Source organism: Hemitrygon akajei, chromosome 16 (genome assembly GCF_048418815.1).
Source record: "Hemitrygon akajei chromosome 16, sHemAka1.3, whole genome shotgun sequence".
Lineage (NCBI taxonomy): Eukaryota > Metazoa > Chordata > Chondrichthyes > Myliobatiformes > Dasyatidae > Hemitrygon > Hemitrygon akajei.
Window position 1 is genome coordinate 38288056 of NC_133139.1, and position 22004 is coordinate 38310059.

General features: G+C 42.0%; 1 protein-coding gene across 2 annotated transcripts in view; it reads left to right on the forward strand.

Moving 5' to 3' along the window:
* Positions 1 to 22004, forward strand: part of LOC140739988 (endophilin-A2-like) — a 134505-nt gene that overhangs the window by 106835 nt on the left and 5666 nt on the right. The window contains exons 8-9 of one of the 2 annotated variants that reach the window (XM_073068732.1): positions 14753 to 14880; positions 20181 to 20231. In XM_073068732.1, coding sequence (XP_072924833.1) covers positions 14753 to 14880; positions 20181 to 20231 — 179 coding nt within the window. The remainder of the gene's footprint in view (positions 1 to 14752; positions 14881 to 20180; positions 20232 to 22004) is intronic. The other variant, XM_073068733.1, reaches the window with a different exon arrangement.

Here is a 22004-nt window from a genome sequence, read left to right on the forward strand (position 1 = left end):
GGAAAGAGAAGCAGAATAAAGGGTGTAAAGGTAGTAAGGTAGAAGGGCTAAAGTGTGTGTACTTCAATGCAAGAAGCATCAGGAACAAAGGTGATGAACTGAGTGCTTGGATACATACATGAGTCCCAGAACAGATCCCTGAGGCACACCACTGGTCACCGGCCTCCATGCAGAATATGATCTGTCTACAACCACTCTTTGCCTTCTATGGCCAAGCCAGTTCTGCATCAACAAAGCAACATCCCCTTGCATTCCATGCCTCCTTTCTCAATATTCCTTGCATGGGGTACCTTATCAAATACTGTGCTGAAATCCATATACATTACATCTACTGCTCTTCCTTCATCAATGTGTTTAGTCACATCCTCAGAAAATTCAATCAGGCTTGTAAGGCACGACCTGCCTTTGACAAAGTGATGCTGACTATTCCTAATCGTATTATGCCCCTCCAGATGTTCATTAATCCTGCCTCTCAGGATCTTCTCAATGAACTTGTCAATCACTGAAGTAAGACTCACTGATCTATAATTTCCTGGGCTATCCCTACTCCTTTTCTTGAATAAGGGAACAACATCCACAACCCTCCAATCCTCTGGAACCTTTCCTGTCCCCATTGATGATGCAAAGATCATTGCCAGAGGCTCAGCAATCTCCTTCCTCGCTTCCCACAGTAGCCTGGGGTACATCCGGTCTGGTCCTGGTGACTTATCCAACTTGATGCTTTCCAAAAGCTGCAGTGCATGCTCTTCTTTAATATCTACATGCTCAAGCTTTTCAGTCCACTACAAGTCATCCCTACAATCGCCAAGATCCTTTTCTGTAGTGAATACTGAAGTAAGTTATTCATTAAGTACCTCTGCCATCTCCTCCAGTTCCATACTCACTTTTCCACTGTCACTCTTGATTGATCCTTTTCTCTCACATCTTATCCTCTTGCTCCTCACATACTCGTAGGATGCCTTGGGGTTTTCCTTAATCCTGTCTGCCAAGGCCTTCTCATGGCCCCTTCTGGCTCTCCTAATTTCATTCTTAAGCTCTGTCCTGCTAGCCTTATAATCTTCTAGATCTCTATCATACCTAGTTTTTTGAACCTTTCGTAAGCTCTTCTTTTCTTCTTGACTAGATTTACAACAGCCTTTGTACACCACGGTTCCTGTACCCTACCATCCTTTCCCTGTCTCATTTGAACACATCTACACAGAACCCTACGCAAGTATCCCCTGAACATTTGTCACATTTCTTCCATACATTTCCCTGAGAACATCTCTTTCCAATTTATGCTTCCAAGTTCTTGGCTGATAGCCTCATATTTCCCTTTACTCCAATTAAACATTTCCCTAACTTGTCTGTTCCTATCCCTCTCCAATGGTAAAGGAAATAGAATTGTGATCACTATCTCCAAACTGCTCTCCCACTGAGACCTGACACCTGACCAGGTTCATTTCCCAATACCAGATCAACTACAGCCTCTCCTCTTGTAGGCTTATCTACATATTGTGTCAGGAAACCTTCCTGAATATACCTAACAAACTCCACCCCATCTAAACCCCTCACTCTAGGGAGATGCCAATCAATATTTGGGAAATTAAAATCTCCCACCACAATAATCCTGTTATGATTACTCCTTTCCAGAATCTGTCTCCCTATCTGCTCCTCAATGTCCCTGTTACTATTGGGTGGTCTATATTTAAAAAAAAAAATACCCAGTAGAGTTATTGACCCCTTCCTATTCCTGGTTTCCACCCACAGAGACTCTGTAGACAACTCCTCCATGACTTGCTCCTTTTCTGCAGCTGTGACATTATCTCTGATCAACAGTACCACGTCCCCACCTCTTTTGCCTCCCTCCTTGCCCTTTCTGACACATTAAAGCCTAGCATTGAAGTAGCCATTTTTGCCCCTGTAGCATCCAAGTCTCTGAAATGGCCACAACATCATAGCTCCAAGTGCTGATCCACACTCTAAGCTCATCCACTTTATTCATAATATTCCTCGCATTAAAATAGACACATCTCAAACCATTGGTCTGAGTGCATCCCTTCTCCATCACCTTCCCTATCTCCAAGCTTTCTCTATTTGTGAGCCAACCTCCCTTTCCTCTGTCACTTCAGTTCGGTTCCCACCCTCCAGCAATTCCAGTTTAAGTTCTCTGCAATAGACTTTGCAAACCTCCCTGCCAGGATATTGGTCCCCCTCAGATTCAAGTGCAATCCGTCCTTTTTGTACAGGTCACACCTGCCCAGAAGAGGTCCCAATGATCCAGAAGTCTGAATGCCTGCCCCCTGCTCCAATCCCTCAGCCACGCATTTATCCTGTACCTCATTCTATTCCTATTCTCACTGTCGCATGGCACAGGCAGTAATCCTGAGATTACTACCTTTGAGGTCCTGCTTCTCAACGTCTTTACTTACTCTCTGTAGTCTGCTTTCAGGACCTCCTCCCTTTTCCTACCTATGTTGTTGGTACCAGTATGTACCACGACCACTGGCTGTTCTCCTTCCCACTTCAAGATATCGTGGACGTGATCAGAAATGTCCCGGATCCTTGCACCTGGGAGGCAAACTACCAGCGGCGTTTCTTTCCTGCATCCACAGAATCACCCGATCAGCAATAGTTAGCATAGCTTTGTGCGTGGGAAGTGCTACCCTTTTTGACTGTCCCAAAATTATTGCCTCACTTAGTTGAAATCCATTTGCCATTCCTCAGCCCAGCTTCCTAACTGATCAAGATCTTTTGCCATTCATTGTAATCTGCTTCACTAACAACACAACCCCTTACTTTAGGATCATCAGCAAACTTTACGAATTGTGCAATTAACATTCTTGTACAAATCATTTACATAACTAATAACTAAGAGGTCCCAGCGCTAACTGTGGGACACTGCACTAGTCAGATACTTTCAGTCGGATAATTGACCTTCAACCAACACCCTCTGCTTCGTATTATTGAGCCAGTTCTGGATACACTGTGCTGACACCCCTTAGTTCCTTGACCTAACTTCCCAGGGTGGCATGGTAGCATAGTGGTTAGCACAATGCTTTACAGCACAGGCAACATGAGTTCAGTTCCCACTGCAGCCTGTAAGGAGTGTGTACTTTCTTGCTGTAACCGTGTGGGTTTCCTCCAGATGCCCTGGTTCCTCCCACAGTCCAAAGTAGTACTGGTTGGAAGATTAATTGGTCATTATAAATTGTCCCATGCCTTAGGCCAGGATTAAATGGGGGGGGGGGAATTGCTTTACAGTGTGCTTCGAAGGATCAGATTCATACTAAATCTCAATAAATAAAGAGCTGCCTCCCATGTGGGACCTTGTCAAAGGGCTTACTAAAGTCCATGTAAACAACATCCACTGCCCTGTCTTCAACTATTCCCCTTAATTAAATCTTCAAATCAGAATTCCCTTCAATAATTTACCTACAGCTAAAGTCCCGTTGTCTTGGGAAAATGCAGAGAAATATTACCTTAAGACCATAAGACACGAGCAGAATTAGGCCAGTTGGCCTATCGAAATTTATCTGTCATTCCATCATGGCTGATTTATTATCACTATCCACCCCATTCCCCTGCCTTTGGCACCCTGATAAAATAAAAACCTATCAACCTCTGCTTTAGATATACTCAATGACTTGGCTTCCACAGCAATCAATAGATTCATTACCTTCCAGCTAAGGAAATTCCTTCTTATCTTTGTTCTACGTGGATGTCCTTCTATTCTGAGGCTGTGCCCTCTGGCTCTAAACTCTCCCTCGATAGGAAACTGAAAGCCTGAACAGAGCGGTTATGCAGTAAATGCTCAGTAAGTCCCTCCTGCCTAATTTGTTTTAGAACTGTTTGGACCAATCAGGAAATTTTTACATGGCCTGAAAACTACGTAGCAATTTAAATGTTTTTTTTTGTAGTTTGCATTCTGTGAATTTTTCTTTTTGTTTTTTGTTTTTTTTTTAAATATATATTATGATATACCTAGGTTTGCCTTGTTTATTTGTTACTTGTATCGTCCATGATTTGGGAATACTCATTTATACTGTAACTATTGCTTATGTATTCTTTCATGTTCAGTTGAAATGTGTATGTTTGTAATCCCATTATCTATGTATCAATTTTATTTTGTTGATATTAATAATAATAATGATTGAAAAAAAAATGAAAATTTGTGATATTACATGCTTTTTATTAATTGAAGTATAACAATACAGTGCAAAAATTTTTTCATGTTTCATAAACTTTCTCATCTCTTTACAAAGGCTATGTGTGCAGCTATGCACTTGCACAGCTTAGAGGGAACAGTGGTTTGTGAACCTCCTCTGAACCTTCTCCAATGCCAGCATTATCTTTTCATACATAAGCATCCAAAAACTGCTCACAGTAGTCCAAGTGCAGTCTGACCAATGCCTTGTAAAGCCTCAGCATCACATCCTTGCTCTTATGTTCTAGTTCTCTGAAGTGAATGCCAACATTGTATTTGCCTTCCTTACCTCTGACTCAACCTGGAAGTTAACCTTTAGGGTATCCTATGCAAGGACCTCCAAGGCCCTTTGCATCACTGATTTTTGAATTTTCACCCTGTTCCTTCTACCAAAGTACATGACCACACACTTCCCTATTACACTATATTTCATCTCCAATTTCTTTGCCCATCTTCCCAATTTGTCCTAGCCCTTCTGCAGACTGCCTGCTTCCTCAACATTACCTGTTTCTCCACCCATCTTTGTATTGTCTGCAAACTTGGCCACAAAGCCATCAATTCCATCATCCAAATCATTGACTATAATGTGAAAAGAAGTGGTACCAATACTGACCCCTGCAGACCACCTGTTGTCAGCGGCAATCATCCAGCATAATCAATTACAATTGTTTCATGAAGGGAGAGTTGTTCTTTGAGGAAGATTGAATATAATAGGTTTGTATTTGAAGTTGAGAAGAGTAGAGTATAATTTAATTGAAACTTTAAGAGTTTAACAGTGTGGGTGGTGTAAAGATGAGGAAACTTGGAAGTAGAGGTTTTAGGATAAGGAACTGGCCACTTGAGACTGAAATCAGCAGGAATCTTTTTCTGAGAGTTGAAAATGTTAGAATTCTTTGCTCAGTTTTCAGATATATTCAAGGCTGAGGGTGAGAGAATTTTGAAATCTGGGGAAATTGAGAAATGTGGTAGGAATTTGGTTAGTTGGCTGTGATCTTGTAACTGAGCAAGTTTGAGAGGCCACTTTGCCTACTTGCTCTCTTGTGTAAGAATATTTGAGGATTAAACATTTCTCTATCTTCAAGTATCAGTATCTTGAGTATTAAGTGATGGAAAGTGGTGCAGGCAAGCACAGCTTTACCCATGTGGCAAGTTGGGTTGGAGGAGATGCATAGAAACATTGGGGGTGGGGGAGGAAGGAGTAGAAAAACTAGAACTTTCAGATTTTCCTGCTACTAAGCATGATCACATTGATCATCCACTTCAGAAATGTATTCTTGCCCCCCTCCACCATTTCTTAATCACTTTTGAATTAAAGAGTATATACAGTGCCTATAAAAAGTGTTCACCCCCCCCCCCTTGGAAGTTTTCATATTTTATTGTTTTACAACATTGAATCATAGTAGATTTAATTTGGCTTTTTTGACATTGATCAACAGAAACTACTCCTTTGTGTCAAAGTGAAAACAAATTTCTATAAATTGGTCTAAATTTATTACAATTATTAAACACAAAATAATTGATTGCATAATTACTCACCCCCTTCAAGTCAGTATTTAGTAGATGCACCTTTGGCAGCAATTACAGCTTCGAGTCTGTGTGAAGAGATCCTTGTCAGCTTTGCATATCTGGACATTGTAATTTATCCCCATTTTTTTAAAAACTGCTCAAGCTGTGTCAGATTGCATGGGGATCATGATTGAGCAGCCCCTTTCAAGTCCAGGCACAATCTCTCAATTGGATTGAGGTCTGGACTCTGACTTGGCCACTTCAGAACATTAACTTTGTTGTTAAGCTATTCCTGTGTAGCTTTGGCTTTATGCTTTGGGTCATTGTCGTGCTGGAAAACACATCTTCTCTCAAGTTACAGTTCTTTTGCAAGACTGCCTCAGGTTTTCCTTCAGGATTTCCTTATATTTTGCTGTGTTCATTTTACCTTCTACCTTCATGAGCCTTCCAGGGCCTGCTGCAGTGAAGTATCCCCACAGCATGATGCAGCCATCACCATGCTTCATGTTATGGATGGTGTGTTTTTGATAATGTGCAGTGTCTGTCTTGCCAAACATAGCGTTTAACCTGATGGTCAAAAAGCTCACTTTTAGTTTCATCAGACCATTGAGCCTTCTTCCATTTGATTTCAGAGTCTCCCATGTGCCTTCTGGCAAACTGTAGACAAGATTTTGTGTGATTTTTTTTCAACAGTGGCTTTTTCCTTGCCACTGTCCCATAAAGCAGTGACTGGTGAAGCACCCAGGCAACAGTTGTTGTATGCACAGTCTCTCCCATCTCAGCCACTGAAGCTTGTAACTCCTTCAGAGTTGTTGTAGGTCTCTTGGTGGCCTCTTCACTAGACCCCTTCTTGCATGGTCACTCAGTTTTTGAGGACGGCCTGCTCTAGACAGATTTATGGCTGTGCCATATTCTTTCCATTTCTTGATGATTGACTTAACTGTACTCCTAAGAGATAGTCAGTGACTTAGAAGTTTTCTTGTATCCATCTCTTGACTTGTACTTTTCAATAATCTTTTCGTGCAGTTGCTTGGAGTGTTCTTTGGTCTTAATGGTTTCTGCTAAGATAATGACTCACCAGCAGTTGGACCTTCTAGATGCAGGTGTATTTTTACTGCAATCAATTGAAACACCTTGACTGCATACAGGTGATCTCCATTTAACTAATTATGTGACTTATAAAACCAATTGGCTGCAGCACTGATGATTTGGTATGTCATATTATGGGGGTAAATACACCATCAATAATTTTGTGTTTTTATAATTGTAATGTAGATCATTTTGTAGAGATCTGTTTTCACTTTGACACTAAAGAGTCTTTTTCTCTTGATCAGTGTCAAAACAAGCCAAATTAAATCCACTGTGATTCAAATTATACATTTAAATGAAATACAGAACAAATTACCGGTAGTACACTATCAATGCTACTATAGTACTATAAAACTGTACTATTTCCTAATAGTTACCAAATAGAGGAACTGATGTATATGTCTGTGTCCTGTGGATTAACTGTAAATGTTGAAAATCAGCACAGACATCTTTTGTTGATGTTAGATGGCCTCATTCAATGCTTTCAATGCATCCTTTCAATTTGCTTCCAATGTGCATCCAGTTAATTGAGCCACATTTTCATTGTAACATTCAAATCGATACCTTCAGATTCTTAGTAGTTCCTAACTTGTTGAAATAGTGAGATGTGCTTCATTTTCACTCCCAGCCTTTTCTGGTATTTCTAAGCCTGAATGCTTGAAACTGCAGTGAGCAAAACAGTTCTGAATTGTCTTACTACTTATTTCTTGCCAACTGTTAGTGACAAAACTCATTGCTTTTTGAAGACAAACACACACAACTGATGGGGTTTTAAAACTGTTCGTTGCAAGCACGATGTCGTGTCTAATGGGCATATAAATGCACGCTTCTGACGTTAGTGGCATAGTGTTCCATAGTGGGTGGCGGGGTGGTGATGTCTCTACCAAAGGAGGTGTAAGGTGCTCCTTCCTTCCGCTAGCCTGCAGGTCACCCATTGGCAAGTGTAGCACCTGCTGAGCCCTCCAGTCATAGTCATGTGAAGCCATGGGAGCAGGTGGTAGATGGTTGTATGAGCAGCTGGTGAAAATCCCAAGTTCTAGTGCAACCACTGATGTCAGGCAGACAGTCTCTGTAAGATGGGTGACTCCACTCATCATTAATACTCTTCAAAGGCACTGCCCATAAAAAGGCAATGGCAAATTCACTTCTGTAGGAAAAAATTTGCCACGAATAATCAGGGTCATGAGATCATGATCTCTCACGTCCTATACATGGCACATAATGATGGGGGGTCTCAAGTAAATGAAGAAAATCCTGGCTATCTTCTGGATTTGTTTCTGTTCTTTAAGAGTTGGCCCAAATAAGCAGCTGTCCCAATTAACCAATGGCCCAATGAACTGGAATTCACTGTACTTACTACTTGAATATCTTTACTGAGTTGACCTCCAGCATATTATATGGCAGTTTCTCTATCTTTGGGATAAAGTCATTTTTCTAGATATTTGTTCCAAATGGTAAATCTTATATTCTGAGGCTGTGACCTCCAGTAATGAACTCTCCAGTCATTGGAAATATCCTCTCTTTATCTCACCTCATTATTAATGTGCCATTTTACAGTTTTAGGGTCCCCTGTCACTCTTCTATACTAGGGGCTCTCAAACTTTTTTATGCCATGGACCCATACCATTAACCAATGAGTCAGTGGACCCCAGGTTAGGAACTCCTGCTCTATATCTAAGAGACACAGTGTCAGAAACGAGCCACGCTCCCGAATAATGGCTTCAAGACAAATTCAAGGAAACAAAGTTTATTAACAGTTCTGCAGAGCTGGGCCCCCTCAGAGAAGGGAACCCTGAACCTTACAGGGCAGCAGGTTTTATCCTTCTTCCTTACCACCCCCCCTCCCTGACTCGGGAGGTACACAGTGTTTTCCCATTCCATATTTGGAGTTGTTTTTTTACACATTTCTGTAAAACAATAGTCCATATCTCAGGACTTCAATGATTCCACAAACAGTTAATCTTGTCAGGGCTTCTGCAGACATAATTAAATCACATTTGTCCTTTGACTTTAACCCGGACCTCTTTCAGAAACGCAACATCTTAATTTTGAATCTTACAATACCACCCTTTTTCTTTCTAAGATGTGTGTTTCAGCTAGCATTTCTCTCACTCCCAGGGGGCCCACCACCCTTCCTCCGCCCCCCCGTGAGGGTCAACTTTCTTCTTTAATAGCATAATCTTTAGCTCATTCGTCCCATATTGGGGTATCGCTACTGCCTGGAGCTGGGACACGTTACGCCTGACCAGTGCCTGTATACAAGGAATCAAGCACGGCAGGATCAAGAGAATCATTAGACCCCCGCCTGCTACGAGGAGAGTGGTACGCCACCAGCTCCCTCCTAGTAGCCCGTCTAGCCAACTCATGTTCCCCAGGGATCTCCAGGTTTGTACTGGCACGTGGGTCAGCTTCCGAATTTTGTCGGATATTTTTAACACGGCCTTTCCACTGTCGTCTATCTTAAGGCAAGTTTGTAAGATTGAACTTCCCACATACCCCGCCTTCAGAGGCCAATAGGTAATCCACAGCCAGCCTGTTCTGGTATATTGCTGTTCGCATATGGCTCTGCAGTTTTGCCAACAGCTCCAATGCCAGTGCCGTTTGATTGGTTATCACTTCCACCACCGCCTGCAGTCTAATAATTTGGTTTAACATGTAGACAGGAGTGCGATACCCCCACGACCCATCCTGGGCCCAGGTCGCTGGCCCATAGTATTCAATGATGCGAGCCGGTGGCCACTCATCACCCCACTCGCCCACCTTTATCTCCCGTGTTTCTCTCCTTAATGAATCAAACAGCTTAATTCCCAGCTTCCGGTCACCCTCCTGAGGCAGGAGGAAGAACTCCGGTCTTATGAGACCCAGGAAGCAAACACCCGCCCAATCCCACGGTAGTTTGGTATACGCCTGATTACCGCAGATCCAGAATAACCCCTCCGGGGCAAATCCTCCTTTCTTTGCTTCCTTCCATACTTCCCTGACCCTGGGGACCCCTTCGTACGGATTTGTTCCGCTGCACTTCCAGAATTTAGAGCCGTTTCCTACGGCCTCGCAACTGCCATTCGGTTCTCTGGTTATGTACCATGCTGGCTCCTCTGGCCACCAGGTAACATTACCTTCCCTCTTTGCTAATTTAATGCTTCGACAGGGACTTTCTCCCACCTTTACTTTCCCTTTCCTTTCAACACATACTTGTCCCTCCGGGTAATTGGTCAATTTCCACCTTTGCTTCTTCCGGTCTGGGACATCTGTCCAATTGTGCGCAAGCAATTCCCACACACTCAAGCTCTCACCCCTCCACGGCCACTGTTCACTCATGTGCGGTCCTCCACAGACCCAACAACCACTCACATTTAGGCTCGTGGCAATCCGAGTCGCTAAGTCTATAAAGAGGTTCTCTTTAACATCGGGGAGGACTATATCTTTCTTTATCTCCTGATATATACACGGGTCCGTGGAGACCACTGCCGCCTTCCTTTGCTCGCGCTCTTCCACCTCCTTTTTCTTCTCATCTTGTATTATAATCTCCTTTACCTTATCTGCATGTTCCTTAACCAGTGTAGATGGGATGTCCCACTGCCCTTCCTTGTTTATACACAACCACCGGTCTTTCCTGGGACAGCTGAGACTTCTCATGGTCCCCCCCTGTCCCATGTATCCTTTATTATAGACTTGGTAATAAGGTTTACTATTCTCCCAACATGTTTCTCTCTTGCTTAGATCATAGCATCGATCATTCACATGCGAGTGGGACACAAATGATCCTGGGAACACCCTCTGCCCCACTCGTACCACGGTTCTGCACTTGTCACATTTCCCTTCAATTTCCCCGACATATAGAATCAAATATATTACAGTCAATAATGTTATAGTCCACATAGAGTTCATTTTTGCTGCCTTTTTAGCCTCACCACCAACGGTTCTTCACCGTGAACACAGGTCCACTCAGTGCGGCTTTCGGGCTTCACCGGTCCTTTTACCCTGGATGCGTGTGTCCACCCTTTTTCTTTTGTCCGTACAGCCGCCTCTGTTGTTAGCAGGACCTGGAAAGGGCCTTCCCACTGTGGCTGTAACTTCTCCGGCTACCAGGTCCTTACCAGAACCCAATCTCCAGGCACGATCTGATGTAAAGCAAAGTCGAGCGGCGGATTCTGGGCCAAGAGACCCTTTTTCCGCAGTTCTGCAAAGGAACGGGACAAGGCCAGTAAATTGTTCTTTACAAATAAATCACCCCCCTGTAGTGTGGGATACCCCTCTATTTTATTCCAATATGGCAGTCCAAAGAGCATCTCACAAGGAGATATTCCTATATCCTTGCGGGGTGCAGTTCGTATTCTCAGGAGAACGATTGGCAAACACTTGGTCCATGGTAGCTTGGTTTCCAACATCAACTGGGTTAGCTGTGCCTTCAGGGTGCTGTTCATTCGTTCTAGTCTTCCCGAACTCTGGGGATGCCACGGGGTATGGTACTTCCATTCGAACTTAAACATATCACGACTGCTCTCTTCTAGCGGGCAACTCCAGAAGGCGTCTTTTAGATCTATTACACTGAACCATTCATGGTCAGGGGAGATCTTACTCATCAGCGTGTAAGGGTTGGGCACTACCGGGTATCGGGTTTGGACTACTGCATTTAGGCCCCGCAGGTCTTGTACCATCCGATAAGTCCCATCTGGCTTTCGCACCGGGAGTATTGGGGTATTATGGTGACATACACTCTTCCAAAAGTCCATCTGCGATCAGTCCTTCTATTACCGGTTGCAGGCCTTTCCTCCCTTCCATTGAAATAGGGTACTGTTTTCTCCGTACTGGCGAACTGTTAGGTAATAGTGAGATTTGCAAGGGAGGGGGACGTTCAAACCCCCCCCCCCCCGGTTCCCTTCCTTGTACCATACCTCCAGGCTTATTTTCCTATCGTCTTCTTCCCTGAGGGCAAACAGCTGTACCATTATCTTCCCGTTCCTGGGCACAGTCCCGATGCCTAGCCTGACTTGCAGATCCCGCCCGAGCAGGTTGAATCTCACAGAGGGTAACAAAAGTAGGTCCTGTCCCGTTACCCTATCCTCATGTTCAATTTTCACGTTTTCTATAACAGGTACTTGTATTATTTTGCCTCCAATACCGGATACTCCCATTACCTTTGTTCCAGTTCGGGCGCCGGGAGGTATCTGGATTACGCTAGATCTTTCGGCACCCGAATCTACCATAAAGGTTGTATCTGACCCTTGGGGACCTACTTTTAAATTTACCAGGGGTTCCTGCCGATAATTCATCCCCAAGGGGTGGAACCCCCGACCTCCCTAGTCTTCATCTTCCATCATAGCGTACGAGCACACTTCCCGTCGGTACCTGGGGCACTCGCGCCTGAAGTGTCCTTCTTCGTTGCAGTGAAAACATCTTAAAGCCTTCCTTAGCCCTCCTCTTTGCTCCTGGCTACGACCTCGATCCAACCATGGTCCCCGTCTCTCTCTCTACTATCTGCGGTTACTTGTCGCACTGTCTGGACCATTATCCTTGCCGTCTTCTGCTTCTCTTCATCCCTTCTTACAAACACTTTCTGTGCCTCCCTAAGTAGTTCACTTAAGGGTTTAGTATTCCAATCTTCTAGTTTTTCCAGTTTTTTTTTTATCTGGCCATGCTTTCGATACAAATTCAACACGAATCAGCTGTTGGCCAACCTCCGTCTCAGGGTCTTCGATTTGCGGAGCGGTAGGGGGCACATATGGGGGCGGCAGGTGGTCGAGCACCTCCCATGTATTCTTTTTCTGTCCCCCTTCATTTATCGTTTTCAATTTATAACTATTTGTCGTTGGTAACCAGCATAGGACGTAATCACTTTCTTCGGGTTTAACGTTAGGTTTTGAATTCACGTACAGATTAAGGGCTTGTTGTACCCAATCCTCGCTAGACCCGAACTTAGGCCACCACACAGCCGACCCTTGGATCGGCTGGCGGGACCATAATTCACAGTACTGTATCATCTTTTTCTTTGACTTCCCTTTTCGCCTCCCGTAATCCCAATTTTCTAACATCCGTCCCAACGAACTATCAGGGGGTACCCCGGGGTATTTTTCATCATTGGCGCCTGGATTTCCTTTACCCTTGTCTCTCTTAGACCCCTTATTCCCCATCTCGAGGACTTGCCTGGTTCCAATCCACCCGCAGGCACCCCGTAATTCCACAATTCTCGTGCACTACGTCTCTGCAGGAATTTAATTTGAATGTGACCCACCTAGCTCGGTCACTCCTGTCCAATTCTGGAACCTGTATTCCCGCGATCGCCCAGGAATTCACCTGCAGGCACCCCGCAGTTCCACAATTCTCGTGTACTACGTCTCTACAGGAGAAATCACCTGCAGGAACCCCGCAGTTCCACGATTCTCGTGTACTACGTCTCTACAGGAGGAATCACCTGCAGGAACCCCGCAGTTCCACGATTCTCGTGTACTACATCTCTACAGGAATTCAATTTCTTACCTGGGTCCTGTGCACAGAAGTTACTCGATCGCTCACTATCTCAACTGCCTCGACAACCCCTCTTTGTTTCCTTGAGTCCGCCGGATATCACTCGCTCAAGCCGCGCGGGGCGACGAGCAAGGAATCAGGGACTGCCGAACTCGGCAGGGTGCACCTTCTCCGATGTCCTTCCTTGCCCCCCTCACGGCTGGAGTGTGGATCCCGGACGAGCCCCCAAGTTGTCAGAAACGAGCCACACTCCCGAATAATGGCTTCAAGACAAATTCAAGGAAACAAAGTTTATTAACAGTTCTGCAGAGCTGGGCCCCCTCAGAGAAGGGAACCCTGAACCTTACAGGGCAGCAGGTTTTATCCTTCTTCCTTACCACCCCCCCTCCCTGACTCGGGAGGTACACAGTGTTTTCCCATTCCATATTTGGAGTTGTTTTTTTACACATTTCTGTAAAACAATAGTCCATATCTCAGGACTTCAATGATTCCACAAACAGTTAATCTTGTCAGGGCTTCTGCAGACATAATTAAATCACATTTGTCCCTAGACATAATTAAATCACATTTGTCCCTAGACATAATTAAATCACATTTGTCCTTTGACTTTAACCCGGACCTCTTTCAGAAACGCACATCTTAATTTTGAATCTTACACACAGTTTCTTAACTTCCATCAACCTTGCCATTCCAGGAATCAATCTTGCATTACCTTCATGCAATACCTCATTGCATTGCCTTCATGGCAAAAATATCCTTCAAGTAAGAAGATCAAAAAATAGCACAGTGAATATTTCTGCTGTCTTCCTTTTCCAGTGACTGGGTTTAGTCCAGTCTTCCAATACTTACTGAGTGGCAATGTCAAGTTCTCCCAAAAACCAGTTCTGTCACACATCCCAAGGATGTGTTGGTTGACCACTGTATAGCTAGTGTAGCTGGGTTGTTGCTAGTTTGTAGGAGAATAAGAGGAGACTTGTTTGGCATGTAAAGAATAGACTACAGGGAAATATCTAAGGGGGGTATGGTTTTGATGGGATTTCTCTGATAGCGGGTATAGATTTGATGGACTGAATTATTTCTTATGTCATGGGAAAATTTAATATGAAACATTGCACATAATGTGCCAGATGAGGTTTCGCCCTTTATAGCTGCAGAAGGTATCCTTACCCATTTACTCAAATCTTCTAATAATCAAGGGGAGTATACTACTTGCCTTCTTACAGCTTGCTGTATCTGAATTTTTGATTTGAATGATGGGTTTTCAAGAACATCTGGGTTTCATTGTATTTCCCTTACTGTAAATCTCTCATCGTTCCTGCAATAATGTCTTCTGTTTTTAGAATTAAATTGAGTAACCTCACATTTATTATGTTAAACTGCATGTCATGCCTTCGTTCAACATTTCTAAATCATGTTGGTGTTTCTAATAAGTTCATTGTGTATTGTAGTATACTAATCATTTCATTAATGTTGGACTTGTCTGATGATCATAACTATCACACACAGGATACGTGATGCATCTGGCCGCCCTAAACGGGAATACCAGCCAAAACCTAGAAGCACTTACACAGAATATGGAGACACAGACCATTCCAATGGTGGTTTCTCCTATAGTGGGTCAACCAAATCACAAGGTGAGATTTTTTTGTTGTTGTTTATCTATTATCAATAAGCCATATCTCAAAAAATGGGATCTCTTTGAAAATTAAATGGTCGACGTTTGTATACAAGTCATAGACAACATTCAAGCCAGAAAAATGCCAGAGAGTAATGATCTCCAACAAGATTAAGTTAAAACACAAATCCAAAGCACTTCATTCAGATCTCCCACCTTTAATATTCTGGCAGTTATCATTGACCTGAAACTCAACAGAATTTTGTATCCACAAGAACAGTTTGGAGACTGAGTCACTTCCACGGAGCATTCATTTCCTAATATTCCAAACCCATTCCAGTCTGCAAGGCACAAGTTGGGAGCATGATGGAATACTCTCTGCATGCCTGGATGAGTATAGCTTCAACAGCTCCTTAGTAGCTCAACACCATAAGACAAAGCAGCCTAATTCATAAATATACCATCAATCACCATAGGCATTTATTTACTGCAATACTGAAACAATAGCTCCTGCACTGTGTGGGAAATGTACTCCAATTGTTTGCCCAGGCTGCTCTGATGACATCTTCCAAATTCCTGAGTGCTACCATCAAATAGGATCAGGGCAGCAGGATCATAGACTCCCTTCAAAGTCAATCTTTGCTGCCCTTTCATTGTTTCTGAATTTGCATTCTGTAACTCTGTACTCAACAGCACTATGGGAGTCCCTCACCAGGACTGCAGCAGTTCAGGAAATGGCTCACCCCACAAACTCAGGAATTAACCATGATAAATAAATGTTAGTCTTGCCTGTGGAAAATCAATTGAAATTTAAAAAAATATCCCATAAGCTTTTCAAATTCACACAATCCTGTTTTACTTGAGCTATGCTTAGATAAAACTAGGAAAGGAGTTGAATATTAGTTTTAATGATTGATTTAAGTGATGTATATGTCACCTCAAGAATAGTATTTAACAGCATTCTCTGATTGTTGGGGGAAAAAAGTTAATGGTGAGTTGTCCCAGACCTTGTGGTGAAGATACTGGATAGGGAGTTCTGTCGAGAAAATAGTTGAATAGATATGCATAGTATCCATCTTGGAGAAGAACTTGAGTTGTTCCCATGCTTCTGTCACAATTGTGCTTCTAGATAATGAGGTCAAAAGTGTAGAATGATTTCTGGATTGTCCGGTATAACAAATGGGTTTTCTCCATGTTGTGACAAAGTTCAACCAGAGTCATACAATCCAAATAATTCCTACATTTAATCCCTGACTCTGTTTCAAAATCTCAATCCAATTTACAGTTGTGGGTAGGAGTGAGGGGGAGCTGGGTGAGAGAAAAGATTAACCAGTTACTGCTCCTGATTCTTAAAGGTTTCTTGCCAAAAAGTGTAGTTGTGAATGCACAATAGACTTACAATCAGGTTTTGCTTGCTGAATTTTAGGATGTCTTACAGTAGTAATTGAAAATGACCAAGAGATGCTGGCTTTAAGGAAGTGCAGCAATAAAATAGAGTAAATAAGGGTTTGCTGGCACTATCTATCTCATATTGTACACAAAGAACAACCACTTGAATAATGTGTCAGAGACTAGTCATTGAAAAATGCATAGTCCTATGAGAGGCTTGTTTTTAGTTTAATTTGCATCATGTTCAGCACAGACATCGTGAGTCAAAGTGTTTATTCCTGTGCTGTTGTGTCTTCTGCTCTATAAGAAGAGGGAAGATTTTGAGAAACCCGAACTGAAGACACCTCTTGATCCCTAGTTTGTTGAATGAATTAGTCAGAAAAAGCCAAAGAGTAGGTACCATTGGTATTTCCCAGTGTTGAACCAATCACTGAATTTTTTATTTCCTGGCAAGTTATTCAGAGATCATTAATTCACTGACATAATATCTCTTAACACACACAAAATGCTGGAGGAATTCAGCAAGTCAGGCAGCATTTACGGAAATGAATAAGCGGTCAACATTTTGGGCCGAGACCCTTTATCAGGACTGGAAAGGAAGGGGGAAAGAAATGAATGAAAGTTTGGGGGGTGCTGGGGAAGTAAGCCAAGCTAGAAGGTGATCGGTGAAGCCAGGTGGATGGGAAGCTACAAGGGGCTGGAGAAGAAGGAATCTGAGAGGAGAGAAAGTAGACCACAAGAGAAAGGAAAGGAGGAAGGGCACTGGGGGAGATGATAGACAGGAAAGGAGAAGAGGTAAGAAGTCAGAGTGGGGACTAGAAGAAAGGTGGGTGGAACGGAAGTTGCAGAAAATCTCTTGTTTGTTTGCCTCTTCCCACTGAACTCCACCTTGATGTATTCCTGCAAGAGATAGAAATGCTACACCTGTCCATTCACTTCCACCCTTACCTCCACTCAGGACCCCAAATAATCCTTCCAGGTGAGGCAACACTTCACCTGCAAATCTGTTTGGATTGTCTTTTGTATCCGGTGCTCCCAGTGTGGCCACCTCTGCATTGTTGAGACTTGACATAAATTCAGGAACTGCTTTGTCGAGCACTTCCACTCCATCTGTTAAAAGCAGAATTTCCTGGTGGCCAACCATTTTAACTCCCTATCCCCATTCCTGACTGTCATGTCATTCCATGGCCTCCACTTGCCACGGTGAAGCCACCTTGGGGTTAAGGAGCAACACATCATATTCTATACGGGAAGCCTCCAAACTGACGGCGTGAACATTGATTTCTCCTTTTGGTAATTTTTCTTTCCCCCTCCTTCCTTCTATTCCCCACTCTCACCTCTTATCTCTTCAACTCACTTGCCTACCACCTCCCCCTAGTGCCCCTCTTTCTTTTCTCCCATGGTCCACTCTCCTCTCCTCTCAGATTCCTTCTTCTTTAGTGCTTTACCTATCATCTACTAGCATGTCCTCCTTCCCCTCCCCACCTGTATATTCGGGCATCTTCCCCGTCCTTTCAGTCCTGATGAAGGGTCTCAGCCCGAAACATCGACTGTTCATTCATTTCCATAGATGCTGCCTGACCCAAGTTCCTCCAGCATTTTGCGTGTTGCTCTGGATCTCCAGCATTTGCAGAACTCCTGTTTATCCTGATGTGTAAACCATAAAGTGTCTACAATTTTAGCTGAGATTATGGAGCACTTGGCTTTTGACTATGGTGAGAGCAAGTATTGACAGCAGTAGATTTTTAACTGCTTTTGTATTTTGCTAGTGTCTTCCTAGCCTGCAGTCTGTACAAAATTTTTTTGTATGTTTTTATCTTTGTAGGTGAGATCAGTAGTAGCAGAGTATGAACATTTTTAAATTATCAGGTGTTCATTGGTCCATGCTATTAATTGAAAGCAGCAATGAACACTTACCTGCTGAAACTATTAGCATTAATCAAATTTTCATTGCCTTCTACAGATATTTTCTTCTGTTAAATGAATATATGGCTTAAATTTCCCCAAATAACAAAATATTTATTGAAAATGTTCAGTCAATGACATTATTTTCCTTATTTACTTAGTTTTTGCCAAATTCTTTTGAGCGATAGCTGCATAATTTGAGCACCATAATGGTTTTAGGATTCTGTATAAATCTCTGAAATGAACATTTCCAAGCATCACAGAGGCTTCTGAGCTAAGTGTTGTTACTCTGATCTACTGACAACTGGAAGAACGATACGTTAATAACTTTAGACTGTATCTTAACACTCTCCTATACAGTGTCAGTTTTGAAACGGATGAGTAACTGCTTCAAGTAGGGCACATCCTCAAGTTGATGATTAAAGCCAGAATTCTACCCACTACACAGGTTATGTTTGTAGACTTAAACTTCAGAGCACCAAGTGCAATCTTGCTTTCATTTTAAGTATCTAAGATCACCTGTTATCTAGTCCCATCACACATGACTTGAGGCTTTGAAGCAAAGAGAAACACGATGGACTGCATTTCTGGGTCTGCAATTTTTTGATCTGCTTAAGACTGTAAAGTTTTTATAGTTGAGATGTTATCATTGCTATTATTTTTTATTTATGATATTTTCCCTTATTTTTGCCTTTATTCCTTCTGTTAATATGTTCCCTTTTCAGAAAAGCTCTGCCTTACACTGAATTAGCATTCCTGGTTACTTTACACTATTTCCTATCCTTCATTGCAAGCCTAGGCAAGTTATCTCCTGTCTGTAAAAGTTACCTTGTGACACTGACTGGAAGTCACTGATTTGGTACCATTCAACTTGGTATCCAATTTAAGCTATCCTTTCAATTGCCATCTCTTATTGTTATTAAGTCTGTCCCATAGAGAATGTCTTTATGCTAAAGTACCCAATGTCTGCAGCACTGGTAAAATTATACAGCAACCAATGTGATTGATTAATTGAACAGGAAGGAAATAATATATTAAAGCAGCACCTTTTTTGAATCATGAATAGGAATTTCATTATTTTCAAAATAATTATTACTGTATATTCACCAAATCTAAACAAGATGAAGTTCACCTTTATTTTCCTTATCAGAGCGTTAGTTCTTGTGTTAAAGAATTGCATTTTATTAGATTCCATTTATATGTTTCCCCATTAGCTGCTTTTCTGTTAAGCAAATGGATAGCAAAGTTAAGAATTGTATATTTTCCTAGTATTCCAAGCTGTTCTAAACATTTGTGTATAGTTGCCATTTATTGTTGATGTCACTATCTTTAGTTGCTTTAGTTGTAAAATTCAGATAATAAAGTTGCACTGAAGCCTGTATAATTTGTTGTGCAGTGTGCATCCTGGATGCTCATACTCATTTCCACAAGTAACACTGACCCTCTATGAGAGAGCTACATACATCAGTATCTGACCTTTGTGATATTTTGCTCAGAACACTCTTTAAGCATGGTATGTATGTTGAAAGATTGTATATATTGATTGTTGCATTGGTAGTAGGCTTAATGCTTAGACAATTTAGGAGATTCTCTCTTTCTCTTACAGTCACCTTCAAAAGGATATTTTGAAGGAATAGTTTTGTACTTAATTCAGGGCACAGAGATCTGGAGCAACCTAGTGTTCTGTGAGAGTTGGATCTAAAGTTGGTCACAGTAGCTGCTGTTGATTCTGAGTTTTTGTTATGGTGATAAAGAAAGTATGATTAAAAGAAGAGCATCCTTAACCGTATCGCTGTCTTGCAGACAACAGTGTAAAAGGAACAAACTGGAAAAGCCATGCCATTCTGAATGCAGGGATGCTGGTTTCTCAGTAGGAGTGGTGGGGAGGGGGTGGTTGGGGAAGATAAACTGTGATTGTTGCTGGTAAACAAAAGTTTAATCTTAAATAGGTTTACTGTTTGTAGAGTAAACTTGTACATTGTAATAAGGTTTTAAATGTTTTTGCATTAACTTTTCTATGAATAGCCTCCTTCCGTTCTGACAAGGCCAGTAGGACACCAGCTGGTGGATCTCCCTGTAAGTAGGGTAGTTAATGCCTATTTTTTTGTTTGTGATGGTTAAAAGTCAGCATCTTTCTTAGGATGTGTTATAATTTAATGAGATTTGATTGCCATATGTTTAACTGTAAATCAAAAACAAGATTTAATAGATTTGTATTTTAGACCATACTTAGTTATGTGCCCATAAGTTTGGTTTAAGAAAATGATATCATTTGCCATTGAGAGGATAGTATTAGGGGGAAAAACCTAATTCCTATGGTGATGTCATTGAACTCTGAACATCAACACCCTCAAGTGTTACTTTGGTACCTTCTTTTGAAATCTGGTAGGTTTCAGGCTTCCATGCCATGAGATACAAAGAGGATACACTTCAAGGAGGTACATTTGCCCTAACTTTCCAAATGTCATTACCCAAGGTGTAGCACTGCTCTCAATACAGGAAACATGATCAAAAGTGAAAGACTGTCGTATACTTGGAGAATTGTTGTAAGACCATAAGACATATGAGCAGAATTAGGCCATCTGCCCCTTCGAGTCTGCTCTGCCATTCAATCTTGGCTGATCCTCCTCAATCCCAGTTCCCGGCCTTCTTCCTGTAACCTTTGATGCCATGTCCAATCAAGAACCTATGAATCTCTGCCTTAAATACGCCCAATGACCTGGCCTGCACAGCTGCATGTGGCAACAAATTCCACAAATTCACCACCCTTTAGCTAAAGAAATTTCTCCACATTTCTGTTTTGAAAGGATGCCTCTCTATCCTGAGACTCTGCCCTTTTGTCCTAGACTCTCCCACCATTGGAAACATTCTTTCCACATCTGCTATGAAACCTTTCGAATGTTGAAAGGCCTAGACAATGAAATTCCCCCCTCATCCTTCTGAATTCCAACGAGTACAGACCCAGAGCCATCAAACATTCTTCGTATGATAACCCCTTCATTCTAGGAATCATCCTTGTGAACTGCCTCTGGACCCTCTCCAATGCCAGCACATCTTTTCTAAGATGAGGGGCCCAAAATTGTTCACAATACTCAAGGTGAGGCTTCACTAGTGCCTTATAAAGCCTCAGCATCACATCCTTGCTCTTGTATTCTAGACCTCTTGAAATGAATGCTAACATGGCATTTGCCTTCCTTATCACCGACTTGACCTACAAGTTAACCTTGTCCTTTGCATCTCAGATTTTTGGATTTTCTCCCCGTTTAGAAAATAGCCTGCACATTTATTTCTACTACCAAAGTGCATGACCATGGTTTCAGCTGGGTAAGGGGGAAATGTGGTCAACAAAAATACAAATCCTTTGATTACGCAACTTGTTGATAATTTCATCATCATTGATTGACATTCAGCTTTTGTATTATGAACTGATTTATAAAGGTCTACAAACTTTCAGTTTAAAAATCACTTGTACACTATATATTCTTATTTTGTCTCAATAGGCTTTTTAAAAATCCAAACTAGATCAATTATCTTGCAATACCAATCAAATTTTTTGGAAAAAAAATGTCATTTGATGCAAAAATAATATCACAAAACTGCTAATGATTAAAATTAGCCATTGGACATCAATGTGTGTGAATCCTGACAACCACTGTGCCTTCGTATGTTGGTGATAGACTTGTCTTGTATTTTCTTTCTACATTGCCATGTGCAGATCTATACTATAGAGGTATATTTTAAAATAACTTAATGTTGAGAAGCACAGAAGCAGGATTTTAGGGGAGTTTTAAAAGGTCCAGCAAAAAGTAGGAATGTTTAGAAGTTAAAAGAGAAAAATTCTAGTTATTA